General features: G+C 39.4%; 2 protein-coding genes across 2 annotated transcripts in view; both read right to left on the bottom strand.

The window, feature by feature from the left end:
- plch1 (phospholipase C, eta 1) overlaps window positions 1-14,112 on the bottom strand; it is a 51,859-nt gene extending 37,747 nt beyond the window's left edge. The window contains exons 1-2 of the mRNA XM_079465435.1: window positions 13,973-14,112; window positions 8,103-8,214 (exon numbers count right to left, since the gene is read on the bottom strand). Of these exons, the coding sequence (XP_079321561.1) occupies window positions 8,103-8,181 (79 nt within the window). The 5' untranslated portion in view covers window positions 8,182-8,214; window positions 13,973-14,112. The remainder of the gene's footprint in view (window positions 1-8,102; window positions 8,215-13,972) is intronic.
- Window positions 14,113-14,373: 261 nt separating this feature from the next.
- On the bottom strand, window positions 14,374-19,050 carry c18h3orf33 (c18h3orf33 homolog (H. sapiens)). The gene is made up of 5 exons (XM_079466109.1): window positions 18,864-19,050; window positions 18,593-18,652; window positions 18,051-18,204; window positions 16,910-17,070; window positions 14,374-16,738 (listed from the first exon to the last, which is right to left on the bottom strand). The coding sequence occupies exons 1-5, from the start codon at window positions 18,969-18,971 to the stop codon at window positions 16,469-16,471; spliced, it is 753 nt and encodes a 250-aa protein (XP_079322235.1). The 5' UTR covers window positions 18,972-19,050; the 3' UTR covers window positions 14,374-16,468.
- Window positions 19,051-19,075: the final 25 nt, after the last annotated feature.

Here is a 19,075-nt window from a genome sequence, read left to right on the forward strand (position 1 = left end):
GTATTCTCTAGCGGACCTTCTCTTTAGCACCCCAGTGAACTTTTGTTTCTCAAATCTAACATTATGTACCTGATGGTACCTATTTTGTCGCACTGCAAAAAGTGAACAGAGTTATGTATTTCCTATGAGACAAGGTTAGGTATTGATGTTTAGGGACCAACAGTAGAACTCAAAGCCACATTAACTTAAATGTATGGGACAACAGCCCCACTGCCTTTACCTGCTTTTGAACCAGGAACCATTCAGTGAAAGAGATAAAAGAGTAAATAAAGCAGGGGGTGGAGAGAGACAGTCTTTTTAGATAAACAAGAAAACTAAATGCGTTCATCAGCCCGGTGGCTGAAGAAGAGAGCAGATCAAAGCGGGCTGGTGAGGAGAAGTACAAGGAGATATCAAACACTGAATAATTGGGTCATAGAAGCCCAGTCTCTGTGATGCCTAAATCACAAAGCACCCTGCGTTCAGAACCGTCAGAGCGGGAACACAGGGCGACACATGCATTATGTAGTTAGACATCTGTGCACAGGTTTGACAAACTGTCCTGCAGCGTCGGCCCTGGAGTATTGGTTTATTGTACTGTTGACAGCAATGCGTTCCGTGCAATGCCATGAGCACAAAACATTTAGGATATTTTTTTCTATTACAGCAGGTTCAAAGGATCTTCATGAAATTATTAATAAATACATTTCATTCTTTGATTTTAGAAACATGATGCTGCTGCCGCTCTACAATCTGGGTCCTGAAGCAGAACCAGTGGATAACCCCTGGTTTGGATCTCAGCATCAGTATCATCATCAAAGTTTAGATTACAGCTAAAACAGTATCACACAGAAGCTCATACTCTTCCAGCAGATGAGGATAAAAGATTCTACAAAAATGCTCTTGAGTCATTGAGATTAACAGCACTGTCATAATGTTCAGAGAGCCTTGGAGCAGTGTAAAACAGAGAATCTGGATCAGGAAAATGTCACAAACACACAACAATAAACCGGATTAAATGGTGTGTGTGTGTACAGCCTGTACTATAAATACCCAGAAATATATCTGTGCCTGCTGTGTGCTCTCATTGTTGAGTCAAACATCTCATAATACATTGACCCTGTGATGCTTCTCGCCAAACCCAACTCAAATGTAATTCTTTTGCATTAAATCCATTTTATTACAGAGATCCAAACTGATGCTTAGTTAAACCAACCTACGGCAGGACAGATGCGAACAAGCACTCGCCAAACAATAAACATGCACATATTTTGTCATTTCTATAAAGCTCTGCACCTTTTCATCACAGATTGACACCTCTTTCTGTCTTAAAATAGCCTAAAAGGTTCGTTTTATTTTTGTGTGTGGTTTAGTGCCTTCTGTTCCATAAAACACTGCGAGTTTCACACCACATATAGTCAGGCAGGTAGAATACAAGCAGAGGAAACATACTGTGCACATCTATGCATTCCTGAGATGTCATCCTCCACAATTTCTGAGAGGTAGAACATCCATACTTTCGCTTTTTCAATTGGCCGTCATATCTGCAGCGATATGTCAATACAAACAACAGCTCAATTTGTCAATTTAAAGAATGAGAGTTCATATAGGTCAAGGAATGAGACAACGGTTTAAGTTCAAACGCCAATAAACTAAACTAAGCTTTTTAATAGATTTTGAGATTTGTGACTGAAGAGTCTACACACACACAAATACATAAAACTTGCTCTACAATGCATTTCCTACCTATGTATGCCAAACGACACTTTTGTGGCACCGCCACGCTGCCTCCAACATAGTAAAACCAACGGGCCAAGAGAGACGCCACGCTGGCCATTGCTGATCGCTCTGACGTCATGGAGAAAGGTCCCACAACATCCAAACAGCAAACCGGCCGCTCGGAATTACGCATCATCCGTGATGAACTCTCGCTCGGTCACTTCCCAACACTGCGAGCTGGGTTCTCTCCGATCGTCCATGTACCACGCCCACGCTTTAGCCACAAAAGACCACTCCACCCTCTCTTTGGTTGTCCATCTTCTATCACGCCAGCTATTCACAAAGAGCCTTTGAACCTTTGTGACTGTAGAAAGCAATACCGAGCAAGGATTAACACAGAATATGTAATGTATTGTAGTGGGGCAAATGTGCACGATGCTGGGGCTGTGAACAGATGTGTTTTTGTCCTGAAGGGTCAAAGGGAGCGTTATAATACAGATGGAAGAGAAAGCAGATAATCTTAATGACATAACATAACAGAAGCAAACGGAATGTGATGCCACACAATCTGTGACGGGTCATTTAGTGCTTGGTCAGTGGAGAAGGACATAAGGACATTATTCTTGTAATGTCTCAATGCACTTTTTCGATTGATCAAGTCTGACATTGTAGATTGAAATAATAAACTTAATGATACTATATTTTAGTCAAGACAAGCTCTTTAATAAAAAAAAACTGTGTACTACATTATTCACACTCCTTCACGAAGGAGCAAAGGCATCTTTACTACAAAATCCATTAAAGGGCACATTGTACTATTTTAACATATTAAATATTAATATATATTAAGTAATTTTTAACAGTTGTGTTACCTATATTAAAAATTTTGCATAACACCAATGTCTGTAAAATAATGGATCCAGGCAGACTGTTTTTTTTATTTGTTTTACAGTGTAGTTTTCTAGTTAATAAGGGTTGTACATACGTATATATCTTTAAAAGAACCTAAAATGACGAGAAAAACGACCCTTTACGAAACCCGAGACTGAGGAAGTGTGGGTGGATCTCTCTGGGGTCCGATAAAGTGTATTGTTTTATAAAGTTTAAGAGTGGAACTGACAGGAAGACACTCATTTATTAAAACTCTTCAGCTCTTCAAGATAACAGCTGAGCTTCCGTTATAAATCATTAATTCCCAGATGCTGCAATATGTATGCATTTCTTCACAATGTCTTCACATCTCAGAGTTCCCTGTGTCCTCGTTTTCTCTCACTCTTGTTTCTCTATTCTGTTTCGTTGTAAGACTACACATACCAGAGTGAAGAAGTCATTCAGATATGAAATTGTATTAGTCCATCATGCTGCTTTTTGAACGGTGGGATCTGACTGCTGGTCAAATGGAGGGAGATGTCCATCTCAGACGCAGTAACCAGAAGGCCCATAACGTTCATTCATTCATTCATTCATTTTCTACCGCTTTATCCGGGGCCGGGTCGCGGGGGCAGCAGTCTAAGCAGAGATGCCCAGACATCCCTCACCCTAGACACTTCCTCCAGCTCTTCCGGGGGGACACCGAGGCGTTCCCAGGCCAGCCGGGAGACATAGTCCCACCAGCCCATAACGTGGCATTTATAATCTCAAGACTTGACAGATATTTTGAGGTTAAAAAAGGGAAAACACCAAATTGAGCGTGCTCAGCTCTCTATGATGTGATAACAGACTGCTTGAGTTATATTTTACCAAGCCTGAGCGACAAGAAAATCCTCAAGAGGCACACTTTAAATTAGGGATTAAGGAAGCACTTATCACATCCTCTCCGTCTTAATTAGAAAAAATGATGCTATTACCGCCCTAACTCAAACTGCATCGCCGCGTTCAACAAGAACCACACTGAGCTCCCACAATCCATCAGAGCCAAAATAACTGTGCAGAATCTTAATATATTCATGACTGCTGCTCTGACAGCGTTTCCTGGTATTGACATCAAAGAAGCACAGTTAAGCAGGCAGACGTTCAGGGAGGTATTGGGCCAATTGGGAAAGCCCCACCCCTTTGCCATTTTCCTATACCCAGAAGAAGGATGCAGCACAACTGATACCGGTATCTCACCGAACAGAAACGGGTACTCCTGTGCTCTGTCTAATCTTCTCCACTTCATAAAGGATAGCCTTGGAGGCACATTGAATGGAAATTGGCCTCCAGCTTGACTACAACAGTGGTTGTTGTGCAACTGAGGCCTATCGGGTCATAAAGAGTGGGTGGTCGTAAAGGCCTATGGCTACATTGAATATTAAAATGAAAATTCACGCTGATTGTATTCTGCTCACTAGTCTCGACAGATTACTTAAAACACCAATACGGGCCACCGCACAACCCCACATAAAAATTTTAAATTGACATCACAAGATCAAGTCAATATGCAATTAAGCTGGTTTCTAACAATTTACAATATCTATAGGCACTCTAAGTACCCATTCGGGAAGAAAGGGGAGGAAACAGGAAAGAAAGAAGAAGAGAAATAGAAAAAGGGACATGGAAAAAGAAGGAGACTATGAACTCTTAAAAATGTGAAGGGTGGGTTAGGAGCAGTAAATCATTGTTATCTAACCAAGCAAAGCACTTTTTTTACTTTATATGCTCATTTTGTCTTGCCACGAAATGACTCTTAAAACAATCGGCGCAGACTTAAACCTGCATAAACTCACAAATGTAACAAATTAACCTGTTGACGTTACATTTAATCCATAGGAGTTACAGCTAACGAAATGCTTTTATTATTGACGTGCATGTATAAAATAAGTGTGACGCGTGGAATCAAATCGGCTCACGCGATCACTGCGTAAGGAAAGCAAGACTAATCACATTGTATTTGAGCCAATAACCTCAACTAACCACGCCCTAATAATAATAAAAGGGCTTTTGGCGGGAGAAAAAAAGCACAATCTTTTTTTTATATCCAATACAGACACAAGCACGGTTCATAGGACAATTGTACTTTTATAACGTAACAAAAATGTATTCAATGAATAAAACAGAACATTAGAATTCGCGGTTGGGGATCTGAATAGCTGGCCAACATTCAATTAGCCAAAGCCTTTACATTTGTGTCTCGAGCGCAGCTTCTCGTCCCCCTCCCGCTGAGTAGTAACAGCATTCCGATGAAGAACCATGGACAGCTCCCGCTGCCTCACAACACTTGTAAAGTCAAGCACGTGAAGCCAAAGACAGAACAACACCAACATCGCTTCAAATCCTTTATACGAGAGTTCATCGGGCACTTCATTCTTCGTTTGACTAAATTAAGTGCCACGAGCACCGAGAACAGTGCGCTGAAATGCACAAAAATAAAAACCACCAACCCGCACTTACTCCAAAGGGAAAATAAAGGAAATGCGCGAGTTAAATTAGAACAGCTTGACGTGTGACTCACCCTTCTCCAAAGTGATATTTTTCGAAACTTCCAGCTCCGCCATTGTAGTTGATAAGGGGTAAACACCGCATTAAGCACCGTATCCCGTTCAGTGTGAAGGTTGGAAAATATGGCATGCGCTTCAGAACGCATGTGCCAATGCACTCTTCAATAACCCTATTTATATAATATCATTCTCTTCTAAAGGAATTTAATTGCAGGTTATGGAGGAATTTCTCAGTTTAATGTCTGCATGTATTAAAGCAGTCGTTTAAAAATCCATTTTGATTCATGCAGTCAAGGCGCGCGGAAAGGAGCTCTCCAATTTTCGGTGAGAGCGGCGCGCGCTCGTCTCTTCTCACGCGCGTTTTTTCCGACTCATTCCCATTACGGAAATGCCAATGAGTCCGATCTCTGCGCGAGGAATATCTGCGCTTTTCTGCACGCGTGAGTGCAGGCGGGAGGGGGCTTACATGGGGAGGTGGGAACTATTAGGATGACCGAGGAGACCGAGGAGTCCGAGGGATCGCACAGGCATCAACCACACATTAGTTACATCAACACAACACCACGTGAAATAAAAACTTGAGGAGAGAGTGATGTTTCTATTTCGAAGAAGTTCCCTTTGATGGACATTTGCAACTTAGAGAGATGGGAAGGAAAACGCGTTGAGTTAAAGTGGACTAAAAACACTGGATTGTGCTGTTCATCCTCATTGAAATGCAATTTATAGAACACCTTCTCCACATCCAAAATGGTCATGTGTTATTTGGTATTGGAAAATAAAGTGATTAAAACGCCATTGGGATTAGCCCGAACCCACTACTGTAATAATGAATGAACTCCCATCACATGATTACTGAGCATTGACATACGCTTTAGTGCTTAACTAGAAGGTTTCTAAAAGATTAATGTGCCATAATGTATTTTTCATTTATCTATGCAGTGGAATGTCTGGATGGTGACATTTTGCTTCATAAATTAAAGCGACATTTGAAATGTATAATTTATTTAAAAATGATAGCTTGGCCGCAATTATGCTTCTGATTTGAAAGGAACAGGGCAGAATGTGAAAAACATATCTACAGAAAATGAAAAAACAAAAATGAATTCTGTCATCTTTTAATGGCCCATGTCATTCCAAAGCCATTAAGTGGAATGCAAATGAAGATGTACTGAACATTCGGTTTATGTGAAACATATGGTGACAGAGATCAAAAAGCACCATACAAGTTGTCCCTACAACCCTTTTTTTACCCTAAATGAGGGATGGCGACTGGTATTTTGAATCTCGTCAATCAATCACATTGTACTGTGTTTTCAACAGTTTTTTCCAACTATTTGCCCATAGGAGTTGTGTTTTTCTGTCTGCTCATTGGGGAACTCTGGAAATTAACATCCGGAAATCAGTAGTTAAGATTGTAGCAAATTTATTCCATCAAAAAATTCACTGTGGATTCATTCCGTCGGAGATAAACATCTGGCGTTTTTTATTTAAATTGGCGAGCAGTTCTCTGTGAATCCTCCATCACTCTCATCTATCACGCCACATCAGTGACAGTCAGAAAATAAGCCTTATAAAATATGAGCAAGTCTTCTGCAATTCCTTGTAGGGAACCATATTCACAGCATGCAAATAAACCAGATATGCTCCTAATCTCATGCTGTGTGTGCGTTACTGAATCTCTTAAGGTCCCAAGAAAAGATCGAAGTGGTTCCCACATGGGTTGTGAAGTGGTTTGGAATGAAGCTGATACGATCAATACTGTCTGAGAAATCTGTTAGGTCAGGACAATGTTAGACTTCCTTGCCCTATTCATGTGTTTTGTGTGTATATGTGTGACATTAAAGTGTCAAGGCAGGAGATTTAAGAGATATCAAATTAGGCTGAGCAGGCGGTACTTGTGGAGTCAACCCATCTAAATCTAATCAATTTAAACATTGACATATGAGCTATTTCACAATCACACACAATTGTTTTTCAATCATCATGGGTGATTTTCACTGAGTTCAGGTAACTTACAGCATGCCACATCAGAAATGCCAGACGCATCATCTCCAAGCAGACAGACAGGCGGGCTGCAGCCCACAGGATTGAAAGGCATCATACATCACCTGCCTAGCCTCTACAAAACCATCACACCTCTCTCAGAAAAACAACAATGCTACCATTTCTCCACACCACCACACTCATTTTATTAATAAAATATGATTAAGACTACGGTGGTAATATGGATGGTAATGATCCTGAAAAGGGTCAACATACACTATCAGGTCAACGCAGGGGGCATTCTGGTGGATATAAAAATTACAGTTACAATCTCATTTTTTCATGTTAAAATACCTTCTTTAGTATTAGTTAAAATTTCAATATCAGTTTATATTTGATTCCTCTGAACTTTGTAGATCCTTAGCTTTTTTTTGTTTAAGCATTCCAACACAGCCACATAACCTCAACCAAAGGCTTGAACCTGGTCCATAACTTTGTTTCGTCTGACCAATAGCAAAAAAGGTAAAGTGAAAACCATTTCAAGCGTGTGTCTACATCAACATCTGCTGTCCAGGGCTATGTAGCCCATCGATCAACCTGTATAAGCAAATTGTATATAAGCATGCAGGAAAAGGCTTTTCATTTTTAAACCATCTGTTGCCATTTGTAATCGGTATTGTGGTAATATTTCAAGAGCAAGCTGTCAGTTTCATGTTTGGTGATATGGACACGGTCCCATTTGACCAAATGTCATCAAGTCAGGAAGGATTGATTTCCTTTCCTTCTGTCCTGTGGGTGCCAATTCCCAAACACTTAACGGCAGGCGTGAACTTCATTATTCTCATGATGTGAGATATAGCACCACCTTGTGTTTAAAAGTCCCAGCTGCATCTCTTTTGTAAGTGATGGAGAGATCAAAACCCCCCTCCACTGCATTTAGAAAGATTTGGAGAGGTGTAACAATACTCTATTACGATATCCATGATCCAAGCAGCAAAGACCTACCATGGAAGATGCTGTTGTCAGCCAGAAAATGACGGCAATACTGTGGACTTCCAAGCTTGTCCATCTTCCTGTAGCTCATGGTGAGATCCAGGAATGATGGGAGGTGGAATATCTGTAAAGAAAAACAAAAGATGTGCTTATAAATACAGGCACATCAAACAGTATCCAGCATTTAACGTCTTTTATGTGCAATTTTGGAAAATATCAGACATCATATTTAGCGTTATAAAAAGTATTATTATGTGCATATTGAATTTCCGTATAGCAGTTAACTGAATGATTTTAGTACTGTGACTTTAGTTAGATGACAAATAGAAAGAATGTGCGACATGAATGCTCATTATATCATTTTCTGTTTTTAAATAGCCTATATTTTAGAAAGGTTTAAATTGATTTAACCAACTTAAAGCATGGTCATATATCGCACATTATTTAGCAAATTATCACAAATTACATTTTTATCAATATCGTGCGGGTCTATTGTACATTTCGCATGTCAAATAAATATGTTTTTCACCTGTGTCATATAAGAGTTATTGATTTATGTTCTGTGCTAGGCTTGAACACACACATGTCTCACGTCTCATGAGAGCTCTGATTGGTGATAAACAGGTGCAAACCTGCAGTTACAACCCTGATTGTAATGATGGGATTACAAAAGAGACCGTGAAGAAAGAGGTGAGAGAAAAAATAAGTGGAGAGAATGAAAGGGTTGAAGGTGCCCATAGACTGTTTTAAAAACATTATAAATTATACATTTAGCATACATTAAAGGTGTGATGCAGTTGTGTCTATATTTAGAGGCTGGGAACTTTTTCTGGATGTGTAATGGTGAGCAATTTTATCTCTCTGACTTTTACTATTCATTTAAATAATTGTACTTCTAATCAAGGACCTTTTCACATGACGGGTGTATAATTAATTATATTTATTATATTCCTCAGCCCTTAGGCCCTGAGCTAGTGTGATCTTCACAGTTTAATAAGATGAAATGTGCAAGCCACATGACAAGTTCATATCCATTCTAAACTCGTATTAAAGCCATTAAAACAAAAACACAAAACATTTGATTTAGCTTCTCTATGAACAATTTATGATGAAGTTCCTAAAAATGTCAAATGAAGAGAAAATACTGCTCACGCAGCTAAAAATTGGAGCCCCCCCTAGAAACTCTGTGTGCTTGACCCTGTGCCCTCGGTTTGCACTAATTTCCTGAAATAAGGTGAAATCAGACACTGAAGCAGAAGCCGAAGGGGGTCTTGCTTTATCCAGAACTCTTCTCTCAGGATATTCTCATAAATCAGCAGAAGACGAACACGCAACAGGTGCTGCTATAGAAACTAGGCCTTATAGGTGTCAAAGAGAAATTATATAATGTAATGTATATGGCCTGGACAGGAAATGTAAAGTAATAGGAAGAGGGCAAAGATTCAAGTGGACTGAGGGATGGCAAGAGGATGGGAAAAGGATTCAATTCAAGGGGACATGGGATCATGTAGCATGTGTTGCAGGATTGGCTGTATATGAAATTGCCAAAAAAAAAAATCCATACATATACTGTAGTTCTTACTGTATGAAATCCTCATAAATCAGTCAAATCGTATTTGAATAGTGCATATTTTGCTAAGGAAGTCCTAATGATTCTGTGAGAGCTACATTTCGGGGGTTATTGTGTGGTAAATATCAATATTGTAATATGAAAACCATTGCGCCCATATGGCTTCTAGAATATGAGTTTTTATTCAATAAATAGTACAAACGATCCTGAACTGAACCATATTGCCATTATTCAAGACAAACCTTATTTTTATTAATCTTGAATTTAAAGGACTAGGCGTAAAATAGCCAAATCCAACATGTGTAAAAACCTGTCCATCGTTGCCTGAAACCTGAAAGCTAGAATAAAAATGTGAGGGTAATCATAAACTGTCACATGTGCCTGAAAAATGTATTCCCGTGACCATGGGGCACATTAGCTATAGGATAAGAGGCCAGCGGCCCTTTTTGAGCGTGCATTATCCACACAGAAGGGGGAAATTGAGAATGATTATGGTGTCAGAATGTGGTAATGTGAGCACTTGGCTTTTCAATAAACCATCCTGTTTGTACTGTCATAAGAAAGTCCCATCTGCCCCTAGCGAACATAATCTGGTTTAGTGGGGTGTCATTATTAGGGGCAAAATATAACTTTTTGGATTATGTTTGACGGTTGCCTGTGTTGATCGCATCTTTTTGAGGAAATTTAAGGAATCATGGAAATGTATGTACTATCATGAGATTATATCTCTGCTAAATAGAGAGCTTGATAAGCAGTTGTCACACCCAGAGAGCTATGATGTGTTTTAAAGGAATAAATACAGATATTATATGCATAATTTGTTTGTATAAAATGACAAATCACCTTTTTGCAGTGTAGGAGCCAAGTTTCTACCCCTGGTTTACAAATAGACATTCTGACTCGTCTGCCATTACTGTATGGCAACAGCTAATGTAAGCCTCACTGTCATATTGAGCGAGGTCTGTCAAGAGGCCAGAAGGATAGGATGTTATGCATTTGCATTCTCATTCAATCCCATTGACCCACCTGCATGTTATCATGTTGGCTCATGGCCATTTATGGCGATAGAAACCAACCACCTGAGTTGCAAATGCCATGTGACCAAGAACTCTGAAGCCATATGCAAATTACATCGTGATAATTTTGATGGCCACTATAAGAACACACAATTCTGCCTATAGTGTCTTTACTGAACTCAGACAAAAAGATTTAAAAGAGTAACTATAACAATGTCCTTAAAATTACATTTCATGCAGTCTGTTATGTTTTTATTATCTTACAATGAGCTATTTCTATCCACAGGGACGGGTTATGACCTCCAAGGCCCCCGGGCCAGTTACCTCCCATGGCCCCCCTCCCACATTTTTTCCGTTCTTTCCCTTAGCTGTGCATTCTCAGTTATAGAAAGTGAAAGTTAAGATGATAATGATTATTAAAACCGTTCTCTCTCTGCGTCAAAAAGCTGCGCTACGCTAAAAATTATGTGTTCAGGGTTTATAGAAGTCTCATATTATCTACACAGTGAAAAATAAAAAATGGACCAAATGAAGGCGTATGAAACACACGTCTTTAATTAACTGTCAAATATGCACATATTTTATGCATCACATAAATAAAAAATGATTTCTCACCATAAATGTCTGTAAACATCAAATCATCAAGCAAAAGGTTCAGAAAATGCTAATGAAAGGTGCTGTAATTTAGTTAATAAGTTACATTTAATTGAATAAGTTAAAGTAACATAAAACCATATGTTGATTTGTTGATCATTCCTCCTTTTTTACAGGGTATCCACAGAAGCCTTGTATAGGCCATGGGACCCATTTATTAAACATAGATGAACATTTGTTTCATTATTGTTGGGTTCTCTGTACCAAACTGGATGGCAATCTTGAAGCCCAGGGCCCCCTCGTGCTCATGGTAGTCAAGGGTCCCTGGACTCGGGCCCCATTGGCCCGGTCCGTCATCCATCCCTGTCTTTCCATATATCCACCACAGGTACCCTTACACGGAATTCGCCATGTGGTTTCTACAGTAGCCCGAAAAGGACAAACTGCTCTAGAGACCACGTTTTGTAAATACGCTATCTCCTTCGGCAAAGAAGCGAACACATGATGACATCTTAGTGCTGTGTCAGCCTACATAGTGCTTCGAACGGGAGTGGGAGAGGTGGAGTGACCGCTAGATGTCACTAAATTTCAAAGGACCTTTAAAGGAAAGGTTCACCATAAAAATTATTATTTCATCATTTACCCACCATCATGCCATTGCAAACCTCTATATAATATGACTTTCCACTGTATAACAAAAGAAGACATTTTTAAGAATGTTGTTAACCGAACGACCCCGGCCCCTATTGACTTCCATTGTATGGAACACAAACTACCGAGACATTTCTTAAAATATGGTCTTTTTGGTTTCACATTCAATAGCTACTTTACTATTTAGATTCTAACAATAAATGAACAACTGGTGAAGAACAAGCTAATTTAAAAATACATTCACAATAGAGCAGCCAGGGACAAAAGACAAGAAAGAAACGCAGATAGCATAATTTTATGACTTCTTATCTGTGAGTTTATTAAAGAACAGTAATTCATAAATCTATGCCATCAGCGAGAGTGACATGGTTAAAGCACCAGGGATTGGGGTGACAGCACTTAAAATAAATGTAGATGTGGGGGAGGGGCTAACCCTACGACCCCCATACCCCCTCACACTGTAAAGAAAGACACTTTCCCCAACACAAGCCCTGTATATAAAACCTTTCCTTAACCTGTAGGAGTTGACTGTCTGTCTCCGTCAAACAGCAAAATACAGGTCAATAAAACTGCTGACCGGTTTTTCTGCATGCGTGCGTGTGTGTGTGAGAGATAGCACTGCCACTTTGAATTGGCTTATTGTGTCTCGCCTTGAAGACTATCGCAAGATCTCCGATCAATGTAAATCTTTTTTTATTCCAAGCTTTTTGTACATTTTCCATCTTGTCTCAACGGACCCAGCCTCCTTACATCCCACTCCACCTATTATGCACTGAATTCCCAGAAGGTTAGCTGTAGAATGTATTATATGATTATGTTCATTCTTTCACAACAATTCTAGAATAGAGAGGGGCTTTGTTGCGTTCGCCAAATTTTGAGTAGGGCAAAATTCTAGTCTGAAACTTTCTCGGCTTTTGCTAAACCAAGTAGGAGTGGCTGATACTTTAGCGCTCATGACCCAAAACAAGTGACACAGTAAGACTAAGATTTCATCACAAGGCCACAGAAGACTAACTTTACTGCAGCCACACCAAGTACGCAAAGAGTACAGTGAACGCGTCTTCTGTTCCCGGAGAATAAAGGCTAAATAATTAATCTGGGCTCCGCTTCCATACAGAAGCTTGTTTGCCGCCCCACGCTACACCTGAGCAGGGGAGCAAATTGATACACTGTGCTTGGAAAACACTGGAGTCATTTTACCCTGCACGTTCCAATACACAAAACTATGCACGAACTATGGAAGGGCAATCTCATACTTGCTAACACAAACTTTTGCTAAAAAATGCTAATTGGGAAATGATAAAAATGTGAAACAGTGACTATTGACCACTGTATCAACCTGAACTGTGCCATTGTGTTTGAATGTCCTACTATAGCCCCAAACCGTGACAAGCGCCCCACATTAGTCACCTCTGTACACCAGAAGTGAATCTTCAAGATCCCCCGAAGACCACCTGTAAACTCTTCTGTATGACAACTCTGATTGGGTGGCATAAAACCCAAGCCCACCTTCCCATTCCAAAATGTACCATGGTTTACTATACTGACCAAAGATTAACCATGACTTTGGTTAGAAAACCACAAATTTACAGTTGTCACACTTTAGAAACCAAATGGTATTATAGCAAAACTATGGAACAAATCTGAATCCAAGTTACTACACTTCTAACGTGGTTCATTTTTCTTAAGGGGACCACTTTCAAACCATTTTGTTTGGCAAGTTGCCAACCTTGCAAGCATATGTCTTGCCGACCTTTTCACCTTTGTTTGTAATGTCATATCCATCGTATGTCAAACCTGTACCAAACAATAAACGTGAACAGTGTTTAACATAATAAAAAACAACTGCATGAACATTCGTTACTGTGTTAGTCACCTATTAAAGCCATGCTTCACAATAAAGCCACACTCTTTAAAGAAACTCTCAAATGAAAGTTACTGCAGACACAAAATTCACAACAAAGTTCTGGGAAGTAACTTAGCGAGAATAAGGGGGTATGGTTCTCAAACGTGCACCTGCTCTCAACAAAGAACAGAGACAAATCTCTTACCTAAGATCCTCTCACTCCCTGAAGAGTTTGCTTAATAGTCCTCTTTGGTTTCACAAGTGGCGTTGACTCATGGAAACATTGCGCATGTAGTATCCTCCACACAGGGCCACAACGTTTCCAAGGTTCTGCTTCCTCACGTCAGATCACGTAAAGCTGTGTTTACTGTTTAACTGTAAAGTCTCTGCTCTCATTCAAACGCTCCGGACTGACCGGAGCCGACACGCGCACCACCAAAACCCGGCGCGGAGTTTACGGAACGGACCGACGGGGAATCACGTGAACCTGGACTGAGCAACAAAAATCTGTCAACAAAAATCTGTCAGAAGTAGTGCATATGCTTAAATCACTCGTATGTTGCTTCATTCATTAAAACATTTGAACATTGATTTACTTATTCTTTTAAGTATTTTAATTTAACATTCATATTTAACGAAACATGCCACGTTTCAGCTTTTAAAATGTCCACAATTGACGTAAATGTAGGCCTACATACACATTTATATTACTTCTATGGTATTTGGAACTTAAATAGCTTCTTATAACTTTGAATATGTTCTAGTCTTTGTTTTTCATGATGTTTTATCCTTTTCTAAACTGTCCGGCAATGTTAAGCCTTCACAGTTAATTTTAATACTTTAAAATAAAAATTGGTAAGGAAATACTAAAAACATGCATTTATTAAGTGTTTCATATTATATTGTTAATTAACTACAAACAAATGCACACTTAGTTTAATAGTTTGTTTCATAGTCACAAAAACACAAACCCTGAGAGGTAAAATCAGTTGAGGAGCTCAAAATTCCAAGTGTAGAATTTGATACAATGAGGAGAGACGAGCTCTGTTCTCGCTCCTGCACACACACAAAGAGCATGTTTTTCCAAGGCTTAACTCATCCATCAGTCCTTCCACAGTTTCCACAGTTCTTTCCGCATAACCGCCCATGTGCTGAGTCTCGGTTCAAAGTCTGCCTGTCTCAGACCCAATGATCATAGTAATGCACCTTACAATTCAAACTGTCTGTCCAATAAGAGTCCAGCAACTCTGCCACAGTCGCAAGGGACATTTGCACAACAAAGGCGTTAGAGGGGTGCTGGCAGTCCCCTCCTCCCCCTCGTGCCCATTAGAGTAGATAGACTATTGCCATTGAGAGCTGAGACAAAAACAAAACCCCTTCCAGAGGACGTTCAGAGCAACCCATTGGGAGGGTCATTGAATGTCGATTAGGCCCCAGACTAACAAGCCTTATTCTAACCTTCTCTCTATATGTTGTTTGTTTGCTTTTCTTTAGTTCGTTTCCTTATGGTGTTGACCACTTGTGTATACAAAAACACTACCAAAAGTGGATTCCAGCATCCTATTTAAGCTCAAACTGTTAAGACAGCAAGTTTTAGAATTTAGTACATACAACAATAAATAATACAGTAACATATAATATATACTAGTATTGTCACTAAAAAGAATCTGTTTGTCTAATTTTTATCTAAATACTCAAAAATATTTTCTCATTTAAACATGAAAGGTGTATTTTCACAATACACGACCTGCCACTGTTCTAGAGCTTCACAAGCTTTTTTCCCTCTTGAGCCTCATTCTCCCAGCCCCAAATCTAAGGCCTTTAGGACCCTGCAATGGTGCCCCCTTTGATGAACTTTGTCTCCAGAGTGTGATGTTTCTATAGTGATGGGTTCCCCCCTCCTCATTGTCTCAATGGGGGCATGGGTAGACCCCCACTGCCATGTCATGGTGACAAAGCACTCCCCCACCTCCCCTGGGTAAGCGAAAACTGAGAGGTCTGTGGGGTATGGATTTATGGGAGGAGGAGGCAAGAGTACAAAGGCTTTCCGGTTGTCAGAACGTGGGCTCCGACGATACAGGTGTACGGCAGCATGATAATGTGATTATCACACAGTCACATCAGGGACGGTGTTAAAAGTTTTTTTGTGTTGAGTGTGAAGAAATACATTCTTAGGTTATAGCATTGAAAAGCATAAAGCTAAGCAACAAATGGACGAATATTTAAATAAGTGAAAGCCAATTTATGCTTTTCTCTCTAATTAAAGTTTTATGTTTTTATTAATGTTGTAAAGGAATAGTTCACCCAAAAATGAAGTTGTTTCAAGCCTGTATGTATTCCGTTGTTCAAAAGAAGATATTTTGAAGAATGTGGAAAACCGTACACTATTGACTAGTATAGTAGGAAAAGTAGGAAAACTATGGTAGTCAATGGTGCCAGAACTGTTTGGTTACAAACAAACTTCAAAATATTTCTGTGTTCAGCAGAAAAACAAAATGTTTACAGGTTTGGGACAACTTTAAGTGTGAGTAAATGTTGGAAATTTTTGGGTGAACTATCACTTTAAGTCATGCATTGACATTGACAATACGTCACAAATGGCATACATAAAATAGTTACTCATAAATACATATTTATGCACTAATACTGCATTATCTAAAACCATCTTCATTCTTTTGAAAATTTTATATAGTTTTATATGCTATTTTCTAGCCCCAAATGTCCATTTAAAGAGTTTCTTAATTGACACGACAAGTGTATTGTTCCTCAAGACATTAGTAGCTCTCTCCCAACGGCTCTCTTCCTTCCACAGGCCTTTTCCTTTTTTCTCTGCTCTGCTCTCAGCCCTCAACAAGCGCTTATACAGTCTCCAGTAGATGCGTGACTGAGGGTCCAGACCAATAAGGGGAGACGTCCTGGCCAAACCATCCTTTAAAAGCTCGTCATTCACACAAGTGTTAAAGAACGAGCCCTAGAAAAAGAAACAATGTGATAAACTGTTGCATTATTTTAATACCAGTATAATTGATAAGAAAACATTTTGTTTCTTTTGACTTGAGGTGTGAAAGCCTCTCATCAGTCAAGCTAACAACTATCATGGTGGCATTTGACCCTAGTGCTAATCTGGTGTACACTCACTTACCCTGTTAACTGACACTAGGCAGTGGAGGGTCTCGTTCTGTCGAGCGATCAGTCGGAGCCACACCGTCTCTGCAGGTTTCAGCTGCTGGCTGATCCAGTTCTGTCCTTCTGATGTCAGCTCCACCCCAGCCAGACGCACATCCAGGAGGGTCACGCACAGGCCTGGTAAATTCAGGGTGAGTGAGCCTCAAAATTACTTTATAAACAAGATGTGCATTTCAGTGTTTTTGTCAAAAATTAACCCTAAACCCTATATTTAAAATTTACTAGTTTAAGGAATAAGCATAAAGCAGTGAGCCATGTAACATATTTATAGAATTTATCCTTTTATTGTTGCCCCCGATGGGGGCAAGATCATAAAGGGTGCCCTATCCTGTAGGTCTGTAACGGTCTGTCTTTACAATTTACAAGAGAAAGCCTGCCCATATGGTGCAGGCCAAAGGTCACACTTGATAAGGCCATCTGTGAATCACAGAAAACCTGACAGATATAATCCTCTTGACCTACTATAATCAAACATCAGGGTCTTGATCTGTGACCATCAAAGTCTTAAAAGAAGCACATTTGTTTTTATTACATATTGTAACAATATTATCAATATCGTGTTTTCGCCATATTAAATATTATCGTGGTCACATGACGGTATGAAACGATAGGTCTTCCAGGCCTAACATAAGAATGTTCAAGAAAATAATAGATGTTAACTTTGGGAAGGTCCATCTGGTGCAATTATCTTATTTTATAAAAGGGATTTTAGGTCATTTTACCCATCTCATACTATAACTCATACCTCTAAGCAACATTTATGATTAGAGGATAAAGAAAAAAGGATGCTTATGGTCCTTTTCCAAGTCATCATTTGTATTTTGCAATACAGCAATAAATACTGTACCATGGACGTTATACCGAGGAATTATCGTACAGTAAAATTTTGATATTGTTACAGTAGTCATAACTGGGACCAGCTGTTCATATGAACACAGTGGCCCCTATGACAGCAGTGAAATAAATATGCAGGCCTACTGGTAAAACTGTAATTAAAGCTCAGTGTGTGTGAGGGGGTCTTCCTGTGGGATTGCATGGGGGGGGGTCTATGTGAGCTTCAGTTCAATGTATGCTAAACTCAGTGGGTGTTTCCTTACGTTTCGTAAGCAGGGGACTGAGCAAAGGGACGTAAATTGGTATGTGTTCCACTTCAAGCCCTTTCTCGGTTATAGTTCTCACTCTTCCTCTGATACTGATGTTTCTCTCAATGAACCGTGCTGGAATATCAGAGGCAGAGCCAAATTTTGTAATCTGTAGAATAAAAAGACAACATTATTTAAGTAAAAATAATATGTCAATGAAAATGTTTATTAAAATACAGGTGCTTCAAATAAAATTGTATGGGAAATCCATATTTTGTAAGAAATACTACACAAAAAATGTTTTCAATTAATTAGACATCACAGCAATAACAGGTGTTATAGATTCAGACAGTCGCTGTGATGAATAAAAATAACCTTGCACCTTATATCCTTTTAGAAAAATCTGAGGTGGCTGTCAGCCAATGTTGTGAGTTTAAGGAACGTTTGACTGTAAAGATTTGAAAATGTTGAAATTCTGTTTGCTCTTTATAAAACGTCCTATTACAATCACCATAGACATTTTGATTGACAGAAGTTCGTGCAAAATAAACATTTACCAGCCTGATGCTCCTCGCTATGATGAGAAGACCAGCGAGCCCAAGACATGTGCTGATGTTCTGTTGAAAAGCACGCACACATCATGAAAATATAAACAGATGACAGGATGAAATGTAAAAGACAACGGAATGCAACGTATTATTATGCTATGAAGAATGTATATGTATTATATTTGTCAAGTTCGATTGTATTTTAAAACGTCAGTATATAATATTTCGGAAACATTAAAATTACAGCAAATCACACAGAAGATTCCGATCAGTTATTTACCCGGACAAAAGTTAAGTTGTCGTCGGCATGCTGTGATACAAGTGCAATTATATTCTGTGATCTCTTGGCATTTTCCTCGTTTACATCTACAGGCTCCCAATCCGGCATGTTGTTTACAAAGAAGAAAACTACAGATGAAACCACGCCCACTGCCAATGGAACGTATGGAGGGACATAACGCGTTTTTGCGTAGAAAAACGGCGAAAGAAAGC

This window comes from Barbatula barbatula (genome assembly GCF_947034865.1).
Source record: "Barbatula barbatula genome assembly, chromosome: 10".
Classification (NCBI taxonomy): domain Eukaryota; kingdom Metazoa; phylum Chordata; class Actinopteri; order Cypriniformes; family Nemacheilidae; genus Barbatula; species Barbatula barbatula.

Bases quoted from the DNA above. Each gene is read 5' to 3' on its own strand.
- c18h3orf33 (XM_079466109.1), bottom strand. From the start codon at position 18,971: ATGCCGGATTGGGAGCCTGTAGATGTAAACGAGGAAAATGCCAAGAGA. The intron at 18,205-18,592 runs GTAAATGTTTAT...TTTATTCTACAG, and splicing joins TAGCGAGGAGCATCAGGCTG to ATTACAAAATTTGGCTCTGC. The intron at 16,739-16,909 runs GTAAGTGAGTGT...TTCTTTTTCTAG, and splicing joins GCCTAGTGTCAGTTAACAGG to GGCTCGTTCTTTAACACTTG.